We start from the raw sequence: 20,522 nt of genomic DNA on the forward strand, positions 1-20,522 counted from the left end.
GTATTTTTGAAATAAATAACTTTCGATCTACGTAGGCATATAATTGACAACAAGTTTCGATTAAGTATGAGTATAGTATGGTATTTGTAGAGTAAATGTAATAGGACTAAAAAAATTCGCTTTCACATTATAAATAAGAACTCAAAGAAAAAGTCAGAATCGTTCGATGTCATCGCATCACGCAATGCAGCCGAGTGAGTAATTAGCGCAGAATAGAAGTTCAATGGGGTGATCGACACACCGCGCAAACACGGCCCTGGTTTTGGCCACTCAGTAAGTAGTCGAAGTGATATTTTGGTCGAGCTGGGACAGTGGGATGGGATATGATTGCCTTCTCGTATTGCCGTAGCTTGAGACATGGACTCTCGGAAGAAAAGAGGAAGAGAGACCGAGCAAAATGATCCGAGAGGTTCCGAGGTGTTGGAAAGGCACGATGAAAGACATATGAGGATTCCAGCGGCGAGATAGGATATGCCTGCCGACTATGTTACAGCGAAAATCTTTTGAGGTTCACCTTATGCGTACTACTCCTCTTTTACTGTAGTTTTTTCGCAGAATTGACAAGTATCGAATAGTGCCGAGAGAATTCTGTAAAAACATTGACTCATTCATTTATTTGAATAACATTAGTGTAGTTGATCATGATTTTATGTTATATTAATTGTTATACAAAATTTTATAAATAGAATACATACACACATATGTATATATATATATATATATATATATATATATATATATATAGATGAAGATACATTTCAGCTATAAAATAACGAAAGCTCACGAAGTTTAACATAAAGCTTAAACGAAAGATTGAGATTCTTCGAAAGTTTGTGGAGCACGTGGTTCTGTCAACTTCGAACGTAAGAAAGACGTCCCTCTATTTACGACATAAGGTAAACTTCTTTTAGGTCTCGCAGTTCACGGTCAGTGTCTGTCTTCGGGTACTTCGCTTGCTTGGACAGTTTTCATGGCGCTAACAGATATGTCCGTCTTTCTTCCTGTTTTCTTCCTACCATGCATATTTCAATAAAATTCATTTTTATCAAGCATACGATTTAGAAAGCAATGCGTGTGTCGAAAAAAGCGAGGAAAAATTTGGAACATTTGCAACATTTTGGCACGAAGTTAAATTTACGATGAAATCCAATTTTAAATCATATTTGTTCCAAGTCACCTGTCGTCGTGCAATTAAGAACGATGAGTCGACAAGTGGCCGATTTTATTGTTGCTAATAAGACTCGAGCACAAGCTAACGACGATGCTCGTTACTTTTTCAATGTCAATTATATCCTGTATTTGATGCTTAATTTTGGTTACCGTACAATGAATTTCTTCTTTTAGATTTTGAATTCAAAAATACATTTTTTTGTAAATTGAGACTATAACTTCACTAATTTTGAGTTGAACAATAGAATCACTGTTTTAATGTAATATATATAAAAAAATTGACAAATTGGTTTGAAGAAGTACAAGAACTGTTAAACCGAGTTTTCAAAATTTCAATACTTAAATAAAACGCGAGTTACATGGAGCAAAAGAAGGGCGGTGACGACGAAGAAATTTAAGAAGTAGACAGAGACGAAGGTTGCAGACGTAAAGCATAAACAGTCGAGGTGCGATTTGACGCGCACTCGGACCATCCAAGGCACATCTCGCTCGCTGAACGTATGCTTTAAGAATCCCGAAGAAGCGACCAGCCCGATGGCTGGAATCTGTAAATCTGTCATTGCAGCCATATTCGTGTGGCTGGTACCGCAGGATATGAACTTCTGCTCGTCGTATACGCCACCGTCGTACGAGACACTAGATCTACACGCTTCTCTTCTTTTGAGAGCTTTGCACCGAAACGGAAACCTCTCCCTATCTCTCGAAATAACAAATGTTCTTTTTGTTTTTCATAAAATTGACAAAACCTCTGGGAAAGTATTTCCTTTTATTCTCTTTAAGTATTTCAAGATCACAAAGAGAGAATTTTATAATTATAGTTATTTCTTATTCGTTAACGTAAGCTTATTCGTCCCACTTAATGTATGAACTAATCTTCATTTTTGTCAAAATATTATGAAGAAAGGCTTGAAAACCAATGAAAGAACTATGTATCAAAAAATTCAACCATTGTTCATTCATCTATACCTTTCAGGAGCTTTCATCTTTTTTGTGTTCCAGTGGCTGGTTGAAAGTAAAGCGCAGTTCTTGTTGAAGGTTTAAAAACCGTTTGGTTATATCAAACTGCATGGAAACTATAAAAGCCCTGGCAGTCGTTGCACGTATACGCAGTATTCCCTCTGGTAGCTAGCGATGACGGATTCATAGCCCGTGGGATAACGCAAGACCTCACCCCAAGATGTTTCGGTTTACGGATGCACGCTCTTCCTTGCTTTTTCTTCCTATTTCTCACCTTTTTTTCTTCTATCTACTGAGCGATTCATTTGTCGGTCTTTGATCCGAGACCAACAAGCTACTACCGGAAAATTAGCCAAATTTATTAAGCAGTCGCTTTCTCTAGACTGCTATCTGTCATTTTATTCTCCTTATTTCTAGCGCAACCTGTCGTTTCATCTTATACGGGATATCATTCAGTGGAAAGAATCTTTGTTCAAAGATACCGTATTTGGGTGGTCGAAGGATAAGTGACAAATTCCAGATACTTCGTTGGGAGTCTTTTCTTTCTTTTATAAAGACAGAACGCAAAATTTATATAGATCCATGAATATTACAAAGTTAAAGTAATTATTATTTTACAAATATTTCTGTTCGATTCTCCGCTTTCTATCTTCTACGATTATTTATAAAAAAATGTCTTTGTTTTTTTTTAGACATATTCATAGCTATATTTATTAACCGATGAATTATCATTATAACGTCGCCGGTGTCCCGCTTATCGAGAAAGACGTCCTTTCAAGTTTCTGAAAGGTAGATCTTCGAGAACAGCTGGTTCTCGCGAACAGCGGTGCCACCAGCAGCGCAATGTCAACTAACCCCGTTAAGGGTTAGGGGTTAACTTCCACAGGACTAGTACCTACGAGGAAGATGAAAGAATGAGCGAAGATAGGCCGACGGCCGCCCCTTTTTATTACCGGCGCCGTCACGCGTCACCGATAAGCGCGGTCTCTCTGTAGACGAAAAGTCTATGCTTGCACCGGTTCTCTCGAAACATGAGATTTCATCTTCCCTTCTTTATTTCTGCTTTTGCCATCTCTAGTTGAAAGAAAGTTTCATTTTTTATGGACATGTGTCGAAAACCTTGGAACACTATCTGCTTCTTTTCGACAAGGAGTAATAGAAACGTGTTACATTCTTAACAACTGGCTGATCATCTGTTTCTTTATGTTTTACTCCGGCTAGAAAGAAGCATTGGGCTAAAAATTAAAGAAGAAAGAAACTGCAAAGGTACAAATTGATACACACACACATTGAAAATTAATGCAATATTAATTTGAATAATAATAGTTACTTCGCTCGTTTCAATCCAGGTTTCTGCTCTTATTTTTATTCATTGCGGAAACATGTGCGGGTCATGAATGACTGCAAAACGTTTTGTGAATGCACGAGGGAAGATGTTCACCGAGAGTCATTAAGGATACGGTATATAATATGTTTACACAACGAGGTTCTTCGCGTCGCCATCAATCATGGTGCACGTCGGTCCATCCGTTTTTCTACGCTTAGGAACCGACAGACTGAGACGCTCAAATTCTATGCTACTTCGCTTTGTTGGCATTAGATTGTCATTTCTAACAGTCCCGATGTCAAGTCGTGTACATACTACGTTCGTGTGAACGTTTGGTAAAACAATTCGAGCAAACATTTGAAAACTTCTTTGACAAATTTTGAAAAGAGCAGTTCGAGAAAAAATGTTCACTTATATACGCGTCATTCGACCACAAGGAAATCACGGGAAAAGGAATTCGTAAGAGGTTGTGAAATGGTTAACTTTAAACTCAAGTACTTGGCTTTAGATTCTCGTTTACTTTATAGAGTTTCCATTTTTTCGAATACGTTGTGTAACATAAGAAGGCAAGAAAGTTTCGAAACACAATGGTACACGATACTTGGAGAATAATTTATTAAGGCACTTAGTAGCCAAGCTCTCTCATGGGTTGTCACGGTGCGTTTACTTTCCCGTCTTGGCTCGAGAGCGTTTTAGGCTCGTTTGGCATTTCAGACACCCTGTATAAATAGATGCACTTTGCTCCTACAAAAGGCACTTTCTTTCTCGACCAGTCCGCTACGGACCTACGACACCACCGATTTGTATCACGCGATTTGATCATCGTGAACACCAATGGAACTTTAATTTTCTCTCTTGTACTTTTGCAAGATCCTCTAGTAAATCATCATTTTAATGTAAGCATCTTCGATAAATCTTACAAATATCCTAGTATTTTACATATACGAATAATTAAATATTAAGTATTTTTAAATAAATAGGTAAGTACGTTCATGAAAATAATAATCATTTACTTAGGGACCTTGCGTCACGAGAAGTATGCCATTATCGATCGTATCATTACTCTCAATTTACAATTGTTCTTTATATCTTCTTATCTACAAAGTTACACTACATATAATTTAAGTAACTGTATATTATGTACTTAAATCTAATCAACATTATCTTTGGTATAACTTTGATAAATGTTTCTCGTTATTATTTCTCTATTAAGGCATAATTTGTTAAGCTTATACTTCGCGTAATACTTATTTTCTATCACGCGACGTATTATGATAAAACTTTGGCACTCGATTAAAACCAAAGCATCATCTTTGGCTATTCTAGTTTTAATTAAATAATTTTATCTTCTTCACCTTATAGATACTTTCATCGAGCGATTTAGCAGTAAGCATTTATCGTATAAAAATCTACTTTGAATCACAATCACAATTGTTCACAGTTCCACCGAAACTTTTATGAATTCCCGAGAAAATAGAGATCCGAATTATCGCGGTCCATACAATGAGGGTCCAGTATGGGGATGATGAGGATGCGCAGGATAGTGAACCGAATTCATGTGTGCAGTTGGTTGTCCATGGTGTCCAGGATAAGTCCAAGGTCCTGCTGCGGTCGCACCGTAAAATTGATGATGTTCTTGGCTCGATATGCTTGGAATTTGCACGGTGGGTATCGTGTTTACGTAGTTGGATGTCAAAACGCTGGCACTTCCTGTTGCAGGTCTCTTTGCAGGATTCTGTATGCTTGAAACTGCGACAGAGTCACACTCATCCGATTCACAGTCACGAAAACCTTTCGCAAATGGATTGCTAGCAATTTTGAGTTGCGTGATACGATGATTTTGATAAGCTGTGACCGCAGTGAATCGCGTTTCCGGAAAGGTGAAAGTTTTGAAATTCTCCGTGCGAGGATCGGGAGCGGAACCCGGCGGCGATGGTGCAACCACTACGTGGCATCGTGGCTGATATCTATGCATCGAGTTCAGGATTATCTGTAACGTAAAATAATAAAATAATTGTTATTTATATTAGATATATAAAGATTTAGGTAAGAATTAAATAAATTTTTAAATAAGATTACTTATGAGAAAGTGTATGAAGCTTTCCTATGATCTTATGGTGTAATATATTATTGATACACAGTGGTCGTAACGGGTGAAAAGAAGCAAAGAAGAAAATGAATAAAAAAAAGCACACGTGAGGACCTTCTTCCTCTTAGAGGAAGGACAACCGCAGGGGGCGGTCACAATGTTTGACAGCCACAAGAGACTCGGTGACTAATTAGTGTAAAAACTAACCCCCGATTCTTTCTGGCAACCCGACACCCTCGTCATTCCTCTTGCACACCGGCATATGTGAGCTAGGGCATGTGTTTCTTTGAATACACAGAAAATGGAGCGCAGAGGGAAGGTGGGAGGAAAGGAATCATCCTCACAATACAGAATATGTGTGTGGCCTGACACCAGCAACTAAATTTTTTCGGACGTGCAATTTTGGTTGTCATTGTTTTAACATTTCACTCGTCTATTTTCTTAAGATGATCCTTTCTGATTTCCATTTAAAGTATTTTAAGAATTAAAGTTTGTGACAGAATTTTCTATGATTTTCAAACTTGTTTTAAATTCTTTTCTTCGCTAAAAGCATTTGAAAGTACAAAACCACCAATTAAGAAACTGAGATCGTTGAGCGTTTCAACGCTGGATTCCAACTTTTTTATAAAACCCGGTGGCACGTCTTTCCAAGCGCAATTAAAGGAACAAACTGTTCCATAGCGCGTGAAAGGAGGGTCACCCTCCACGAGTCAAAATTCTTTCTGCGCGAAACGCAATAAATTTTCGAACGGAACGCGAACTAAAGAGTCTCCGTGTTTTGAAAGCGTACGGTGTTCGTCAAGAAAATCCGCCCGATGAAAATAATCCCGTATTTTCTTATCTGCTGTCAAATGATATATGTGCAAAATATTTTACAAGAATTATTAAAACCGTACTAACGATTTATACTGTTTTTGTCTCGTAGTTGAATATTGAGCCACAGATACAACTTAGTGAAAATTTCCGGATGCGATTGATTTGCATTTGGAATAATCGATCATACGTTGGACAACCGTATGATCGTGCAATTTTTGAAATAAATGGATGAGAATTAGGAGCAACCAAATTGAAACCAATCCGGGGAGAATGAGTTGTGACATTGCGTTTGGTGGATATTATGACAGTCCGAAGGTTCCGCACACCCGTTCTCTCACTAATTAGTGACTGACGAATTAACCGAAGGTAAATTCATTAATCAGTATGCCAATACGCCTCAACACTGAAACACTTCATTTGCAATGGTGCCTGACACGTTGAATTTGGCACGGATACGTAGGGACGATTATTTTTGGCACAGCTGCAGGTGCATTAGGACATAATGAAGAAGAACGAGGGTTAAGAAGAATAGAAGAATTTTTCGAGGTTCGGCATGGAACAGTAGATTGTAACAAATTACTGTTCACTGCTTTATACTTTCCACGATTGCTTGATGTTATCTGTTCTGTAGCATACATGGAGTAACAGAATAATTTTATATTAGCTAATTTTTTAATTTTATGAAATTTAAGTTTAGCATCAACTGCAAAACAAATTTGTCTTTCACTCTAGGTAATTGTTTGGCATATACTGTCTCCTTAGTTAAAATGCTTTATCCAGAGTTGATAGTAAAATAATTTCCTATTAAATAATTTTTTAGTTTAATGAAATTTAAGTGCAAGTTAGGCATCAACTTCCCAAACAGCTGTATACTTTCACATTTATAATTTTCTACGCTATAAGAATGAAGAATTCTTTTACGCTGGTAATTCTTTTAAAAGTCGTAAACACATCCAAAGTTTTACTGTCTTTTCCCAGGGCTTCCACGGCTTAGTTTATATTACATATGTTTACATTACTTTACGTGCGGTATAGTTTCTATTGCCCTTCTGCGTGGCGACAGGAGAACAGGATTAATAAGGCGCGGACAAGAGAAGACGTAAAGAGTACACAAAGTGGTAGTGTGTTCAGTAGAAATACGACGAAAGCTAGTGATAGAGTTCCAATACGAGCAATTACAATCCTAAACTAATATTCAAATCTATATGTCAATGAAATAGCTCGAAGTGGTTTACTATAATTTTCCTAATTTAATTATTTACAGCATCCATTTTTTATAAGAATAATCCTAAAGGAAAATAAAGTCAATGACTCGTTTCCTTAGCGATGAAGCTTCATCTGCCAACAAGACATAAATCTGAACAACGTGTTAAAACAATTATTGCTACTAATTACTCGTAAGACGATAATAGCTTCCAATGGAACCATGCTTCATTGTCGTACTATGCAGCGTAGCCGATTTACTGTTTAACGACCGATGGTTTTTCGTTCATTCAACGTCCATTCAATTCATTTTTGCGCCGGATGAAATTATTCAAGAAATACGAGTATGCGTCATAAACGAAATCTGATCTTTTTACGGTCGAAATTCATTAAACGTAAAAGTGAATCGTTGAAAGGGAAAAAGAAAGAACGATGGAACATTAAAAGACGAATTATCTCGTAAAACTTTACCGCGTGTCGGTAGCGCCGTTGTAATTTCTCGCGGAAGACAGGCTCGTATCTCAGGTCAATTAAGGCGAACTCGTCCGTAAACGACAAACACATGGAACGCGATACTACCGCGGAGACTTCCCTTGCATCCCTCATTCTACGTTATATTGCGTAGGTGTTTCTCTTTTGTGTTACTTTTATAATGAATTACACTGCTCTATAATCATTTCGGCTCGCCGTCCAAGCATCTTCGCGGTAAAGCAAGTTTGGTTTCAGATTCATCGTTTAAAGTTTAAAATAATAAGAATAAGCAAGATATCACTCACATGTCCGTTGTCGTCGAGTTGATTGTTAGTCAGTTTCAGTTTGTCGAAGGAAACTGGTTGCTTCATCCAGTGAGCTCCACTCGCAGGACTGTCAGGATGTACGTGAATCCTGGGGGGTGAGACTGGGTCCGCACGACCAGCAACTACCCAAGCGCTACTGTGAAAAGCGTATCTGTACCTCTTGTCATCGCAAGGTACGAAATCCATCACTAGAAGGTAGTCGGTAGTGGGGTCCAAACCGAAAAATCGACACTGTAAATTAAGGATTCATTTCTATTAGACAGGCACGCAGTCTTTATCCTTTTGTATCATGTACAATTAAATATAAAAAGCAACTATCGTAATACCTGAAAAGTAGGAAACATTCTTCTTCCAGCTTTAGTGACTATCATTTCCGTTCCCAGTTGATGAAATTCTTCCCAAAGGGGTTTTGCTTCTAATGCAGCTCCAGCACCAACGAGAGCAGGATGAAGAGGCCTCTTCGAGCTAACTTCTTCCGTCGAATTTGCGCCATTCTCGCTTGGATGATGATCGCTGTGATTATGATTGTTATTGTTGCTATCATTGCGGGATTGGACAGCAGTCGATGAAGAAATCGATGAATTCGTGACGTGCGGAGTTAGGGATGCCTTCGATGAAGTTGGGCTGCGGGATCGTTTTACTCTTCCCGCTGATTGCAAACATGCTGAGATAATGTTACAGAATATTAAGAGAAACATCTTGGATATTTTGAATGACGTTCGTGATTAAGAAATGATGAAAGTACCTTCCATTTGTTGCATTGGGGACGGTACATTCGTTATAGGTTGAGCATGATGACTCTGATGATGAGAAGCCCATTGCTGATAACAACAATCGGCGGTAATATCGTGCCGTTGATCATGTTGCTGTTGCATTTTTACCGATTCTTAAGTTTCATCAACAGGATAATTCCCTCGAAGTTTTTGTTTTATCAAAACTATCGAACTATAACACTAGATTCACTTATAATTGCAAAGAATCTTTCCTTTAATTACATAATGTTTTGACGAATGTTAATTGCACAATTTAAACACAATCATCCAGTGTTCCCATAATAAGTAACGAAACTGTCACAACACGTATAAGCACTTATAGAATTTCTTTTACTTCTTTTTGCAGTATTTTCGTTGGTCGAGCAACAGATACGTATAAAACAATCGGACGACACGTGCAGATGGGGATACCGTTTGTTGACGTCGGAACATAGAAGGAAAAAAAGGAATCGGTGAACGAGATTCGTAGAATGCTTATCTTTCGTAACCGCTCATTAAGCGTTTTGAGGCAATCAGCGAGATTCGAGATCCTGAGCGAATATCAGAGGTTGCTCGACATCGTCGACGGGCTCTCACACCTCTCGTCAACAGGACTTGTCTTCACCTCGAGATCCGAACGCTGACAAGGCTTAAAGCCGCGGCGTGAACGCGGCATCGGATGAATCAGAAAGAACTCCCCCGAGTCGACTACACCTCGTGGCTTATCATCGAGACATCACTTTCCGATCTATGCCCTCTCTCTTTTCACAGGAATCTCCTCCTCTCCTTTCTGCCGGTTTCCTCTCTCTGAGGTAAAACCGATCGAGAAACGTGGAGAGGAGGATCGGGAGGAAGGGAAAGTTTCCACGAGGAAGGAGGGGTTTCTCAAAGATCCTCCTACGCGGACACCCACGCTAGGCTAACTTGCGTTCACAAGATGCTAACTACATCCTCTTCCTCTGAATCCCGTGCCAAAAGGCGGAGTCTTCGAGGACGGGACAAACACCCGGGGGTAGCACGGTACGTTCTCAGGGACGAGGCTCGTCTTTCGTGTACCTCGACGTTAAACCATCAGGGTTAATTGATTACAACGAGGTGCTGATTCGGTGATACCTCGTCACGACGATATGAGTTAATTTTCTTTACGTATTATTATTCTTTCACGGTCTTCTTTATGGGAATCTGTCTAACTATGCAAACCTATTCTTTTCTTTTCTTTTAAACAAACACTCGTAGCAGAAGTTAAGTAAACAGAAGTTAAGTTAAGTAAACGAGTGATTATCGATTGGACGATCTACATATATAGATCTTTACCTTTTCCTTATCAATTACTAAGTTAGATTATCTGACCGTTATTTAAAACTTTTTATGTACATATTGTTTTTAAATTGAAGCACTTTTTGGAAGAGAATTTAAGAAGTAGCAATTTAGGGGAACGAGATTATTTTTTAATCAAAAGTTCTTCATTCCTGTGATACATCGCATCACACTAATTGGAAAAATGTTATAAATACAAACATCTGTATATTCTGAAGTTATTATATTTCCAATTCCTGTAATTATTTACAAACGGTAGTCGTGCATTACTTTTATTACTAGTTTTAAAAATCGGTGTTCATTTAGAACTTTAGAGATTTATTATTAGCAGTTCATACATAACATAATGTCCACCATATATGAAGTTTCGTCATTCCAAAACTTCAAATATCGAAATATGTATCTGTTTTGAACTGTTAAGATTATCGAGTGTCTAATCAGATTGTACTTATCACTTTAGTATGAACCTGAACCTATATCGATCTAAGCTGCTAAAGTATCTAATCAAATTAATAATAAAGTTGTGTATTTGGAAAAACGAATAGATTTGTATAATTAAATATGTGTATATTACAAATTTGTATTATTGGACATTCTTTTCGCAACGATATGATTAATAGTACCAGTAGCTTTTCAGGTATATATTCAGGTATATATATGTAAGTACATACGTATAAAATGTCTCGTGAAAAAATTAAGAATCGGACAAGATGATTCTGTAAAACATGTAAAAATGGATATATATAAGATGGTGACTAAAGATATTAAACATAACTGAGAACAAAAGAGGTGGATGAATGTTTTTTTGTGAGTTTTATTTAGAAGATAGAAATTAATGTACAAGTACAAGGGAGGCGGATGACAGGTGTTTGTTGCGCTAATTTTTACAGAACAGTACCTTATGATTTCTTCTTACATACGATTCGTAGTGGTGACATCACTGAAAAATAGTTTTACGATCTACATGATACATGAAGAGTATGTCAAGGGACTGAACAAGATCGATAATAAAATATAAATGTGGTTACATGAGATTAGTGAAATTATTCCCGATAAAAGGGACCGTTAATGTTTATATGATGAATCCTTACAAATCGGGGTTTCTTCTTACATTCCTTGTTTTTTAAATTGTATGTATATATATGCATAACTTCGCTACTTGCATTATACACATTTACAGCCTGCTTTTATATTAGTTCTATCATTACCATTTCCTCCCGAAAATTAGTAATGCAATGCACGTCATGAAGAATCCAGTGAAACTTCACGGATACACGATACTTTGTATATCATAAATTTATTTTGGGATACAGGTATAAATAAGGAATATATATATGTGTATATATATATATATATATAAGTCTTTTTTCTTTTAAAAATATTCATTGAAATCGATTTTTACTGAACAGCTAAAACATTCTGTCTTTTTGCGATTTATAAAAATTTAATTACAAAAGCACATTCTACAAAAACGGTCTCTTTATGAAAGTCGTATCTGTATGTCACTTACAAATTTTGTGCAATTTACAGAAATATAATAAAGCCAAAATTATGTATCACATTTGAAACTTATGTCATTAAGAACCACTATGTATTCGATAGTATTCATATATTATCATTAACATAAGGTAGTTATGCATGCCATCAAAGCGAAGAAACAGCACAATAAAATTGTGACTAATGTTACATCAATTGTACCATGCCATGATATTCTGATCAGTGATATTGCAATTTCTAATTGTTTATTCTATAAAAACACCGAAGAAAATGTTAAGCAAAGAATTAAGAATGAATTGGCCATGAAATTTTCTTGTATTTTGTAACAATACTTCTAGTAGAATTTCTAATCTAATCTCCAATAACTGAACTTACTGTTAATTTTTTATAGACACCCATTTAATAGCATTTTTTCCGTCTTTGAACTGTTCTATTTTAATGAAGAACTTCTTTGTTTATCTTTCGCTTAACAAACTACGCCCCTCCAGGATTTTCTTTTACTTAAAATGTGATCATTAATGTGTGAGCGGAATTCATGATAAATTCGAAAATAATATGATAATAGCGTTGATAATAATAGTAGCGATACTAGGAAATAATAACAATAACATCTTTTCTCTTACAAGAACTTAATGTCTTAGAAGACTGAGGGTTTTAAGGAAGTTATTTTGAAGTTCTAAACGTTTCGTTCAAAAAAAAGGATGAGAAACAAATCTAAGGATTTCACTTCTTCTTGCTTTTGTTGTTTCCACCGCCTCGTGGGGGAGTCACTGGTCTATTTGCATTCAGGCCACCGTACGTTAATTTCTTTTTGTCAGCTGGTTTTAGAATTTGGAAACTACACATGAGAGTTTCATCAACGGACATCATAGCTCCAGCGTTATCGAATTCGCCACAGTAGTTTGGTGCTGAGAACAGGGTAACTAACTGTCTCTTTGCAAAAAATTCATAGCCATCTTCTACCACCTAAAATTTTTATAGATTTTTATTTAATATTTTCAGAATTTATTGAAATTACATAATCATAATAACATTTGAAAAATAAAGTCTTACACAAATAATGTACTAAAATTAAAAGTTCTGTATATGTCATGACATACATACCTGATGAGCACGACAAATAAGGTCAAAGTCATGCTTATGTAAAAATTTGGCAACTACTTCAGCTCCAAATGTAAATGATACCCCACGATCATTTTCTCCCCAACCCATTGTATCTTTGTCTGGATCAGACCATAATAGATCACACAATAAGCCTTGATCAGGTACATCTGTTGGTCGCATAATACGTCTGATCTGTTCCATGTTTTGTAGATCTGGACTAAGGCCACCATGGCAACAAAATATTTTTTCGTCAACTATTGCCGCAACAGGTAAACAATTGAAACAATCCGTAAATGTCTTCCACAGTTTAATATTGTAACGTCGTTTACCTAAATAATACCAGAATATAAGGATTAAGATTCAAACATTTTATAATAAGCTACATATAAAGGTAATTTTTTACATTCATCATAAAATCCATATATCCTATTAATGGATGCACATTCATGATTTCCACGAAGTAAAAAGAAGTTCTCAGGATATTTGATTTTATAGGCAAGAAGGAGACAAATTGTCTCTAAAGACTGTTTTCCTCTATCAACATAGTCTCCTAGAAACAGATAGTTACTCTCTGGTGGAAATCCACCATATTCGAATAGTCGTAGTAGATCATAATATTGCCCATGAATATCACCTTAAAAATAAAATTCATTTTGTTTCTTATTGTCTGAAGCAACTTGACATATATATTTATATGTGCATAATAAAATAAAAAAATAAAGTATGAATTATAATAAAAAATAACTTACCACATATTTTAAGCGGTGCTTCAAGTTCTAACAAAATAGGTTGTGATAAAAAAATTTCACGCGACTTCAGGCAAAGTCCTTTTATTTCTCCTTCTGTTAATTGTACATTTTTCCCTGGCCTGGCTCCCCGCACTATAAGATTAAAATATCTTCGTGTAATAAATACAATGAAATATAATAGAATTTATTCTCAAATTTTATAACCAGCTTGTAGATACATGATAAAAAAAAATCTTAAAAGAAAAGTAATTTTCTATACAACAGACATAAATAGCAGCTCCTACGTTGAAAGGACGCAAATCAAATATTCCAGAAGTTTAATATGTATTCATCTTTTCATATATAATACAAAATTATACTTCTTTTTATAACATTAACAGTGAACAACTTCTTGAATGAATCAGTTTAATTTATTAATACATTTTAGGATCCTTTTATAAATAATAGAGACAAGTAGAAGTAAAATTAAAAATTACAAAGTATATTCCAGCAATCACTCAAGCTCGAGACAAGAGTCTTATCCAAGAACTAGTGATTTCTATTACATTGCCAATCCCACTTCATGTAAACAAACAATTGTCGGTTTGTGTAAAATATTTGAGATCGGTTATATTTAAGGATAGTTGCGTAATCGATCAAAGAAACCAGATATCTAAGAAGAAGATAAAAGAATGAAAAGATAAACGAAAGACGCAATATCTTCAGCCGAATGTTCAACTTAAATTGTTAGGGACTACGTGTTTGAAGGAGTTATAACAAAGGGTGACGCGGGCGACAGTTCAGATCCCATCACCCCCCCTCAAGGAGGGCAAGTGAGCAGCTTTACCTTCCAAGAGCCGAGCTATGATGTTGTCAATATTAAGTTTGTCTGATTCAGCCATCGGGCCGGGGTTTTGTGCGCGTCCCGGGCTTCACACGGAGCACCTTCTTTTGGGGATGACCTTTGATTTTCGTGGATTTCACTAGTGTAGCAAGCTGCACTCAATTGCATTCGCGGTTTCGGACAATGTACCCGCAATGGCCGCCCGGACAACCGCGCACTCCACTCCCTTTTACCCCCTCTCTAAATTCGAGCTTTTCCTGTTCGATAGAGTTCGACCGGTCGATTTATCGAACAAACCAGAATATATACTCGATCATGCTGAATGCTGAACATGCAATTATTACGAAAAAGGAAATATTAGTAATATCGATACTATCGATTATTAGAACAATTGTAATCGAATCTGTCAAATTTCTTCAATTTATACCTAGTAATTAAAAACTATTAAGTATACAAATCAAATTAATGCATTTTGTACATGTATACTCTAGAGAAATTTTGTGCTAATCAAATTGATAGTGGAACTCCCTAGATTATTTAAAGTTATTTCATTTACTGAAATTTATTAATTTTAATAAATTGTGGGATGATATATTTGTAAATAATTTTATTTACAGTTTTAATTTGAAAATTTTTCAGTATATAGTTTTTATTCCATAGGGAATAATTATCATTTCAAACACATATGTACGAGTTATCATGAAGGTTTATCATACTACATCACAGTTTGGTATCAAACAGGTCGAAGTTAGTGGTATTTGATACGTGATCGCATAATCTTTCTTGTAAAATTGTTAAACAATGCCAGAAAACGTGGTAATTATAACATTTATTTTTATAATTCTCTCTAGATTATTATTATTCAATACAGTAATGAATAAGCTTATTGTAATTTATTTAAAATTTTTCAAATGACGCTGTAGGTTATATTGTCGCGTCTGTAGAAACAAAACACGATCTTATAAATCATATACTTTTAATTGGTTTAAAAAAATTTATTTTCATCAGATAGAATTAATATAATGAATATTTATAACCATACATTTTTTTAATTTTTAAATATTTTTTTCAATATCTATAAAATATTCTGCGTTGATTTATAGCTAAATGGAGATCATGTTGATGTGAAGAATGTTAACTGTGAAACTCAAGAGAATGATGAAGAAACTAATGAAGTAGATGTACATTTTGAACCAATAATTTCTTTGCCATTAATTGAAGTATCCAATAATGAAGAAGATGAAGTTGAAATGATAAAAATGTAAATTCAAATGTCAATAGTCATTAAAATATATATTATAAGTTTCTTATCTGATATTTGTGTATATTGTTCTATTTGCAGGAGAGCAAAATTATATCGTTATGATTCTTCTAATAATCCAGCAGAGTGGAAAGAACGTGGTACTGGAGAGGTGAAGTTATTAAGACATAAAACAAAAAATACAGTAAGAGTTGTAATGCGTAGAGATAAAACACTTAAAATTTGTGCTAATCATTTTGTAACTCCTTGGATGGAATTGAAACCCAATTGTGGTAGTGATAGAGCATGGGTATGGAGTGTACTTGCTGATTATGCAGATGAACAACTTAAGCCAGAATTACTTGCCATAAGATTTGCAAATGCAGAAAGTAAATATATTATTAATGAACAAATGTACAATGTGGACAAAATTTAAAATATCAATTATTAATATAATTGTTATTGATATTTTTTGCTCTAGATGCAACTGTTTGGAAAGAAGCTTTTGAGAAGGCAAAGAAGATAGTGGGCTCTGAGTGCGAAATATATGCTGGCAAAAATAACACTGAAGAAAAACATGTTGAGAGTGATAGTGAACCTTCTAGTGATGTAAGTTATAGTGAAAGTACTGATAATGAAGAACAAGCTAACAAATTGACAGAAGGAGATTTAAAGGTTGAGAGTAATGAAACTGAAAAAGTGGAACCTTCTGAAAAACAAATAAAAGATGGGGAAACTATGGAAAAAGTAGCTAAAGAACTTGAACAATTGCAAGTTAAGGGTGTGGAAGAAAAGAAATAAAAATCTATATCTCTATGAATTAGAAATGCTAATTATAAGTGCACATTCCAATATAAACATACATGCATGCATATGCTTAAATATTTGATCATTGAATTTAATGTAGGAAAATATTTTAACAACGATGTTAATAGACAGGTTGAACAAATTTTCAATTTATAAATAAGACAATATTTATACGGTCGTTATACGTTATAAGTAATTTCTTAATGAAGGATATTTTAGCATTTATACTATGATGAATTAATTGACATATGTTAAATTCATCAGAAATAAGAAATTAAAAAGTAGGACAACTATTTAATCTTGAATATGCAAGAATTTATACAATTTGAAATATTATTCAATTTTTAAAAATACTACTTATATGTTTTGGTGTATACTAATATTAAAATTTTAGTGTTTATGGGAACATTATTTCTAAAAAAATTTGGAGCTGGTCTTTTAAATATTTTATTCCTTTTAAACGTTTTTTCCAATCTTTTCACATTTATATAAATTGCAGTCTGAAATATTGGAATGTATGCAGTACAGACTAACACCTGTATCGTTTTAAGTTATAAAAAATGAGCTATATGATATTGGACTTAAAACGATCAGTGGATATTTGATTTTAATATGACACTATTTTTACAAAAGTATACATAACAAAATTTATAATACTGTACGATGGTAATTTTTCATAATTCGTCTCTGTATAAGAAAGAATGGAGGATATTACGTTTTTCTTCCATTGTGCGTTTCTTTTCATTCGATAATTTCCCTTTCAATATGCCCTCTATTCTAGTTTGTTCTGTTTGAACAAAAACGTCTCCTCTTTCCAATATTCTTTCCATAGTTTTAACATAAACTTTTGCGGCAGCGCGTTGCGTTTCAGGTAGTGTTCCTTCAAAGACTTTAGCTTTGTTTAATATCTCCTATGAAATAAAAGATAATTATAATTACATACTTTTATAATAATTTTATAAATTATGTTATTTATGTAATATTACCTTTCTTTCCGTTTCTCCGCTGGTCCTGAATTCCTCTGCAAGTCTATCTAATTGTTCTACACAACCAGGGAGACCAAGATATATTCCAGACTTCATTTTAATAAATCGCTTAATACTATCCGCGGTAAAATCAGTTTCTTTTTCTGCAACGAATGGAATTGGTTCTGTTTTTCCTTGAAGAAATAAAAGAACAGCGGGGAATGTTTTGGACTTTATTTTATAGCGAGCGGCAAGATCAGAATTATCTTTATTGCCATAATCCTTCACTCTCACTTCAGCAACCAATAGATCATGAGAATCTTTCGTTCCTGCAGCTATTTGCGCGTACTGTTCGTGTTTCTCTCCATACGGAAATGCCACATCGAATTTAACAACTGCCGCTTTGAATTTCGGTATCACCTATGTCACAAATACTTTATTTACTATACGAGCACGGAATATTTTTTATAAATATTTCAATATAATAAAATATAAAATATCGTTTGCATAATAACATGTCTAAATCAATATGAGATTCGTAAAAAGCAAACGGTTTCTGGTAATCGAAATAGTAATACTTATTAGTTCATTTGCTTTAAATAAGATACTAAATAATGATATATTAAAATATACTTATTATTTTCATGTTGATTCATTTCTAGATATTATATTTCTACTTCCTAAATTTTTTTGTTCTATAATATAAGCATGTCTCTAATGTAACTGAGCGTCCTGTAACCATGGGAACAAATGATCTAATCAACAAGGTAAAGAAAACAAAAGGATCTAGTAAGTTAATTTTGTTCATTTTCGAACAACTACTGGGTATATCTTACTTGAAATAAATGTAATTCAACAAATAAAATGAGTAATTCTTCCAAGAAACGTACATTTAAAAAGATTAAGGTACCTTGTCAAAGGAATAAGAATCCAAAGAAACACATCCTTTGCAATCTTCGGCAGCTGCAATTCCGATAACAAGAAGTACTACAATTGACGGAAGCATGTTATAACTGATGGGAGACTATAAATAACTTTTTAAATGTCTTTTTCGATTAAGGACTGGTAACTTAATGGTCAAAATTCCTTGGCTTTAATGCGATACGTCTTGTGTATTAATCACTTCTTCGATTATTGTATGTTTTGATAAGGTTGCCAGCCAATTATACGTAAACGTAACTAAAAGAAGAGATGCGCTTTTTACCACTTAAAAGAAGTAGATTCGTTATAGAGAGCCTTTTTCCTAGTTAACGTTCGAAACTAACCTCAAATACTAGAGCACGAATACGGTTTGATAAAATACAGGTAAAGAAGCAGATACGGCGCTTTGCCGTCGTCGAATCAGAGAAGGACACGAAACCGCGCATTACAGGATGTACCTACGTCATGTCAGGGAACGTAACTTGTGGTAATTTATATTTACACGATATTTTGACAATTTTCTATACAAAAAGATAGAATGTAGAATCTGCTCTTTCATCTTAATACGTATTACATATTTGTTAGTGAATGATTTAATTTGCACTTTTAATACAAATGATATTTCAATTATCTGTTAACCCCTATTTATTTTGGTACCAAAAGGTATGATTTAATAATATTTATAGTATTAATCGAACAATTTTAATTAACTTGTATGATAGGACATAAAAGTAAATATAATATAAAGTTGTGTATCATACAATTACTTTTTTGTAATAACAGAATTTCGATTGTTTAATGTGAATTACATTTATACGAAATGTTAATCTAAAGTTTCCGGTAAAGTTCAAAAAGAACTATTAGAATCGTATTAACTCTCTCATAGGTTTTTGATGTTGACTAAAATGAATAAAATAACTTTAGTCGTTAAAATCATAAAGATACAGATATCGAGTTCTATCGTATTAAGCACAGTGTTATTGACAGCCTTACATATTATGCTGATACATGAAAAGAGATAAACGCTAAAACATGAGGAAGGAAGAGGAATGAAAGAAGGGCAGAATAAATTAGAATGAAAAAGAGAGTATAGAAAAATCGACAAAATCAGTGAGGCATACACTGAAAAGTTAATTGATAACTATATATCTACACGTCCATGAAAATTTCCATTGCAATAAAAAATGCCAAATAATATCTATGAAGAAAGTTATTAGTACAATATAAAAGAGAATATTTCCACTATTATAGTACTTATTCATAATAATACATTCGGTTATACATGATTAATCGTAGAAGCTCGTGTATTGATATAACTATCATTCCGTAGAGTCGGACTAAAAAAGAGGAAAAAGATTGATCTATATAAATGTTCCAGTTTTGCTGGCAAAGAAACAGAGAATCGTTCCACATTTGTAAAATGCACTTGTGAGATGCGCGATACCATTAATGTCAAAATATGCAGATATATAGTGATCGACTGCTTAAAATATTATTTTCTCTGTAAAATTTTTTAAACAGTAAAGCAATCATACTTAAGAAATGTGGTTTAGGTGGTTATTATTGAGTGATATTGATTATTATCCTAATATCAATAAATTATAATTAATTCAAGATCATTATACGAATTCTCAATAAAAATAGTGAAACATTTACAAAGGTCCTCAAATAACATGTATAAGTTTTGTCTCAGATACAAACTCGACCTCGTCTAATTGAAATAAAATCGCAGTATGCGATCGATTTGAGGTCAAATTACTCAATGAAGAAGACTTGTCTCTGTATATCCATCACAGAAGAGTGGAACCTGACGAAATACAGTGATTTGACGTCGTCATGGTGAATGTCTATAAAGAGAAGTAGAAAGAGTCTGCATTTGGTAGGCCACAAAGGCGTAGCCAAACGAAGAACTGAACGTATGGGGTGCAGAAGGAAGAGCGGGTAAGGGAGGGTGTTAGTCACTAGAAAACAGGTATCCGCCGTAGGCG

The 20,522-nt window shown here is 34.5% G+C and overlaps 4 protein-coding genes and 1 long non-coding RNA gene across 7 annotated transcripts; 2 read left to right on the forward strand and 3 right to left on the reverse strand.

Annotated features, from left to right (window-relative positions):
• The first annotated feature begins 137 nt into the window (after positions 1-137).
• LOC125386534 lies at positions 138-5,308 on the forward strand. Of its 2 annotated transcripts, XR_007226773.1 has the most exons (6): positions 138-273; positions 350-2,729; positions 2,820-3,393; positions 3,477-4,350; positions 4,896-5,118; positions 5,174-5,308. It is a non-coding gene; the product is annotated as an uncharacterized LOC125386534 (long non-coding RNA). The 2 variants fall into 2 exon arrangements; XR_007226774.1 differs by lacking the exon at positions 138-273 and having other exon boundaries at positions 298-2,729.
• On the reverse strand, positions 4,055-9,485 carry LOC100645898 (T-box transcription factor TBX10). The gene is made up of 4 exons (XM_003402637.4): positions 9,105-9,485; positions 8,686-9,023; positions 8,339-8,590; positions 4,055-5,444 (listed from the first exon to the last, which is right to left on the reverse strand). The coding sequence occupies exons 1-4, from the start codon at positions 9,232-9,234 to the stop codon at positions 4,941-4,943; spliced, it is 1,224 nt and encodes a 407-aa protein (XP_003402685.2). The 5' UTR covers positions 9,235-9,485; the 3' UTR covers positions 4,055-4,940.
• Positions 9,486-10,634: 1,149 nt separating this feature from the next.
• Positions 10,635-14,840, reverse strand: LOC100645394 (serine/threonine-protein phosphatase alpha-2 isoform). The gene is made up of 5 exons (XM_003402633.3): positions 14,605-14,840; positions 13,779-13,910; positions 13,433-13,663; positions 13,030-13,358; positions 10,635-12,891 (listed from the first exon to the last, which is right to left on the reverse strand). Exons 1-5 carry the CDS (start codon positions 14,657-14,659, stop codon positions 12,649-12,651), a joined length of 990 nt encoding a protein of 329 aa, XP_003402681.1. The 5' UTR covers positions 14,660-14,840; the 3' UTR covers positions 10,635-12,648.
• Positions 14,841-15,264: 424 nt separating this feature from the next.
• On the forward strand, positions 15,265-17,586 carry LOC100645272 (ran-specific GTPase-activating protein). Its single transcript, XM_012318960.3, has 4 exons — positions 15,265-15,417; positions 15,705-15,862; positions 15,944-16,230; positions 16,323-17,586. The coding sequence occupies exons 1-4, from the start codon at positions 15,403-15,405 to the stop codon at positions 16,640-16,642; spliced, it is 780 nt and encodes a 259-aa protein (XP_012174350.2). The 5' UTR covers positions 15,265-15,402; the 3' UTR covers positions 16,643-17,586.
• LOC100645660 (endoplasmic reticulum resident protein 29) lies at positions 17,080-19,023 on the reverse strand. 2 transcript variants are annotated; one of them, XM_012318961.3, is made up of 4 exons: positions 18,879-19,023; positions 18,524-18,792; positions 17,635-18,033; positions 17,080-17,559 (listed from the first exon to the last, which is right to left on the reverse strand). In XM_012318961.3, the coding sequence occupies exons 2-4, from the start codon at positions 18,617-18,619 to the stop codon at positions 17,323-17,325; spliced, it is 732 nt and encodes a 243-aa protein (XP_012174351.1). In that variant the 5' UTR covers positions 18,620-18,792; positions 18,879-19,023; the 3' UTR covers positions 17,080-17,322. The 2 variants fall into 2 exon arrangements, with proteins under 2 accessions (XP_012174351.1, XP_003402684.1); XM_003402636.4 differs by having other exon boundaries at positions 18,524-18,955.
• Positions 19,024-20,522: the final 1,499 nt, after the last annotated feature.

This window comes from Bombus terrestris, chromosome 2 (genome assembly GCF_910591885.1).
Source record: "Bombus terrestris chromosome 2, iyBomTerr1.2, whole genome shotgun sequence".
NCBI lineage: Eukaryota > Metazoa > Arthropoda > Insecta > Hymenoptera > Apidae > Bombus > Bombus terrestris.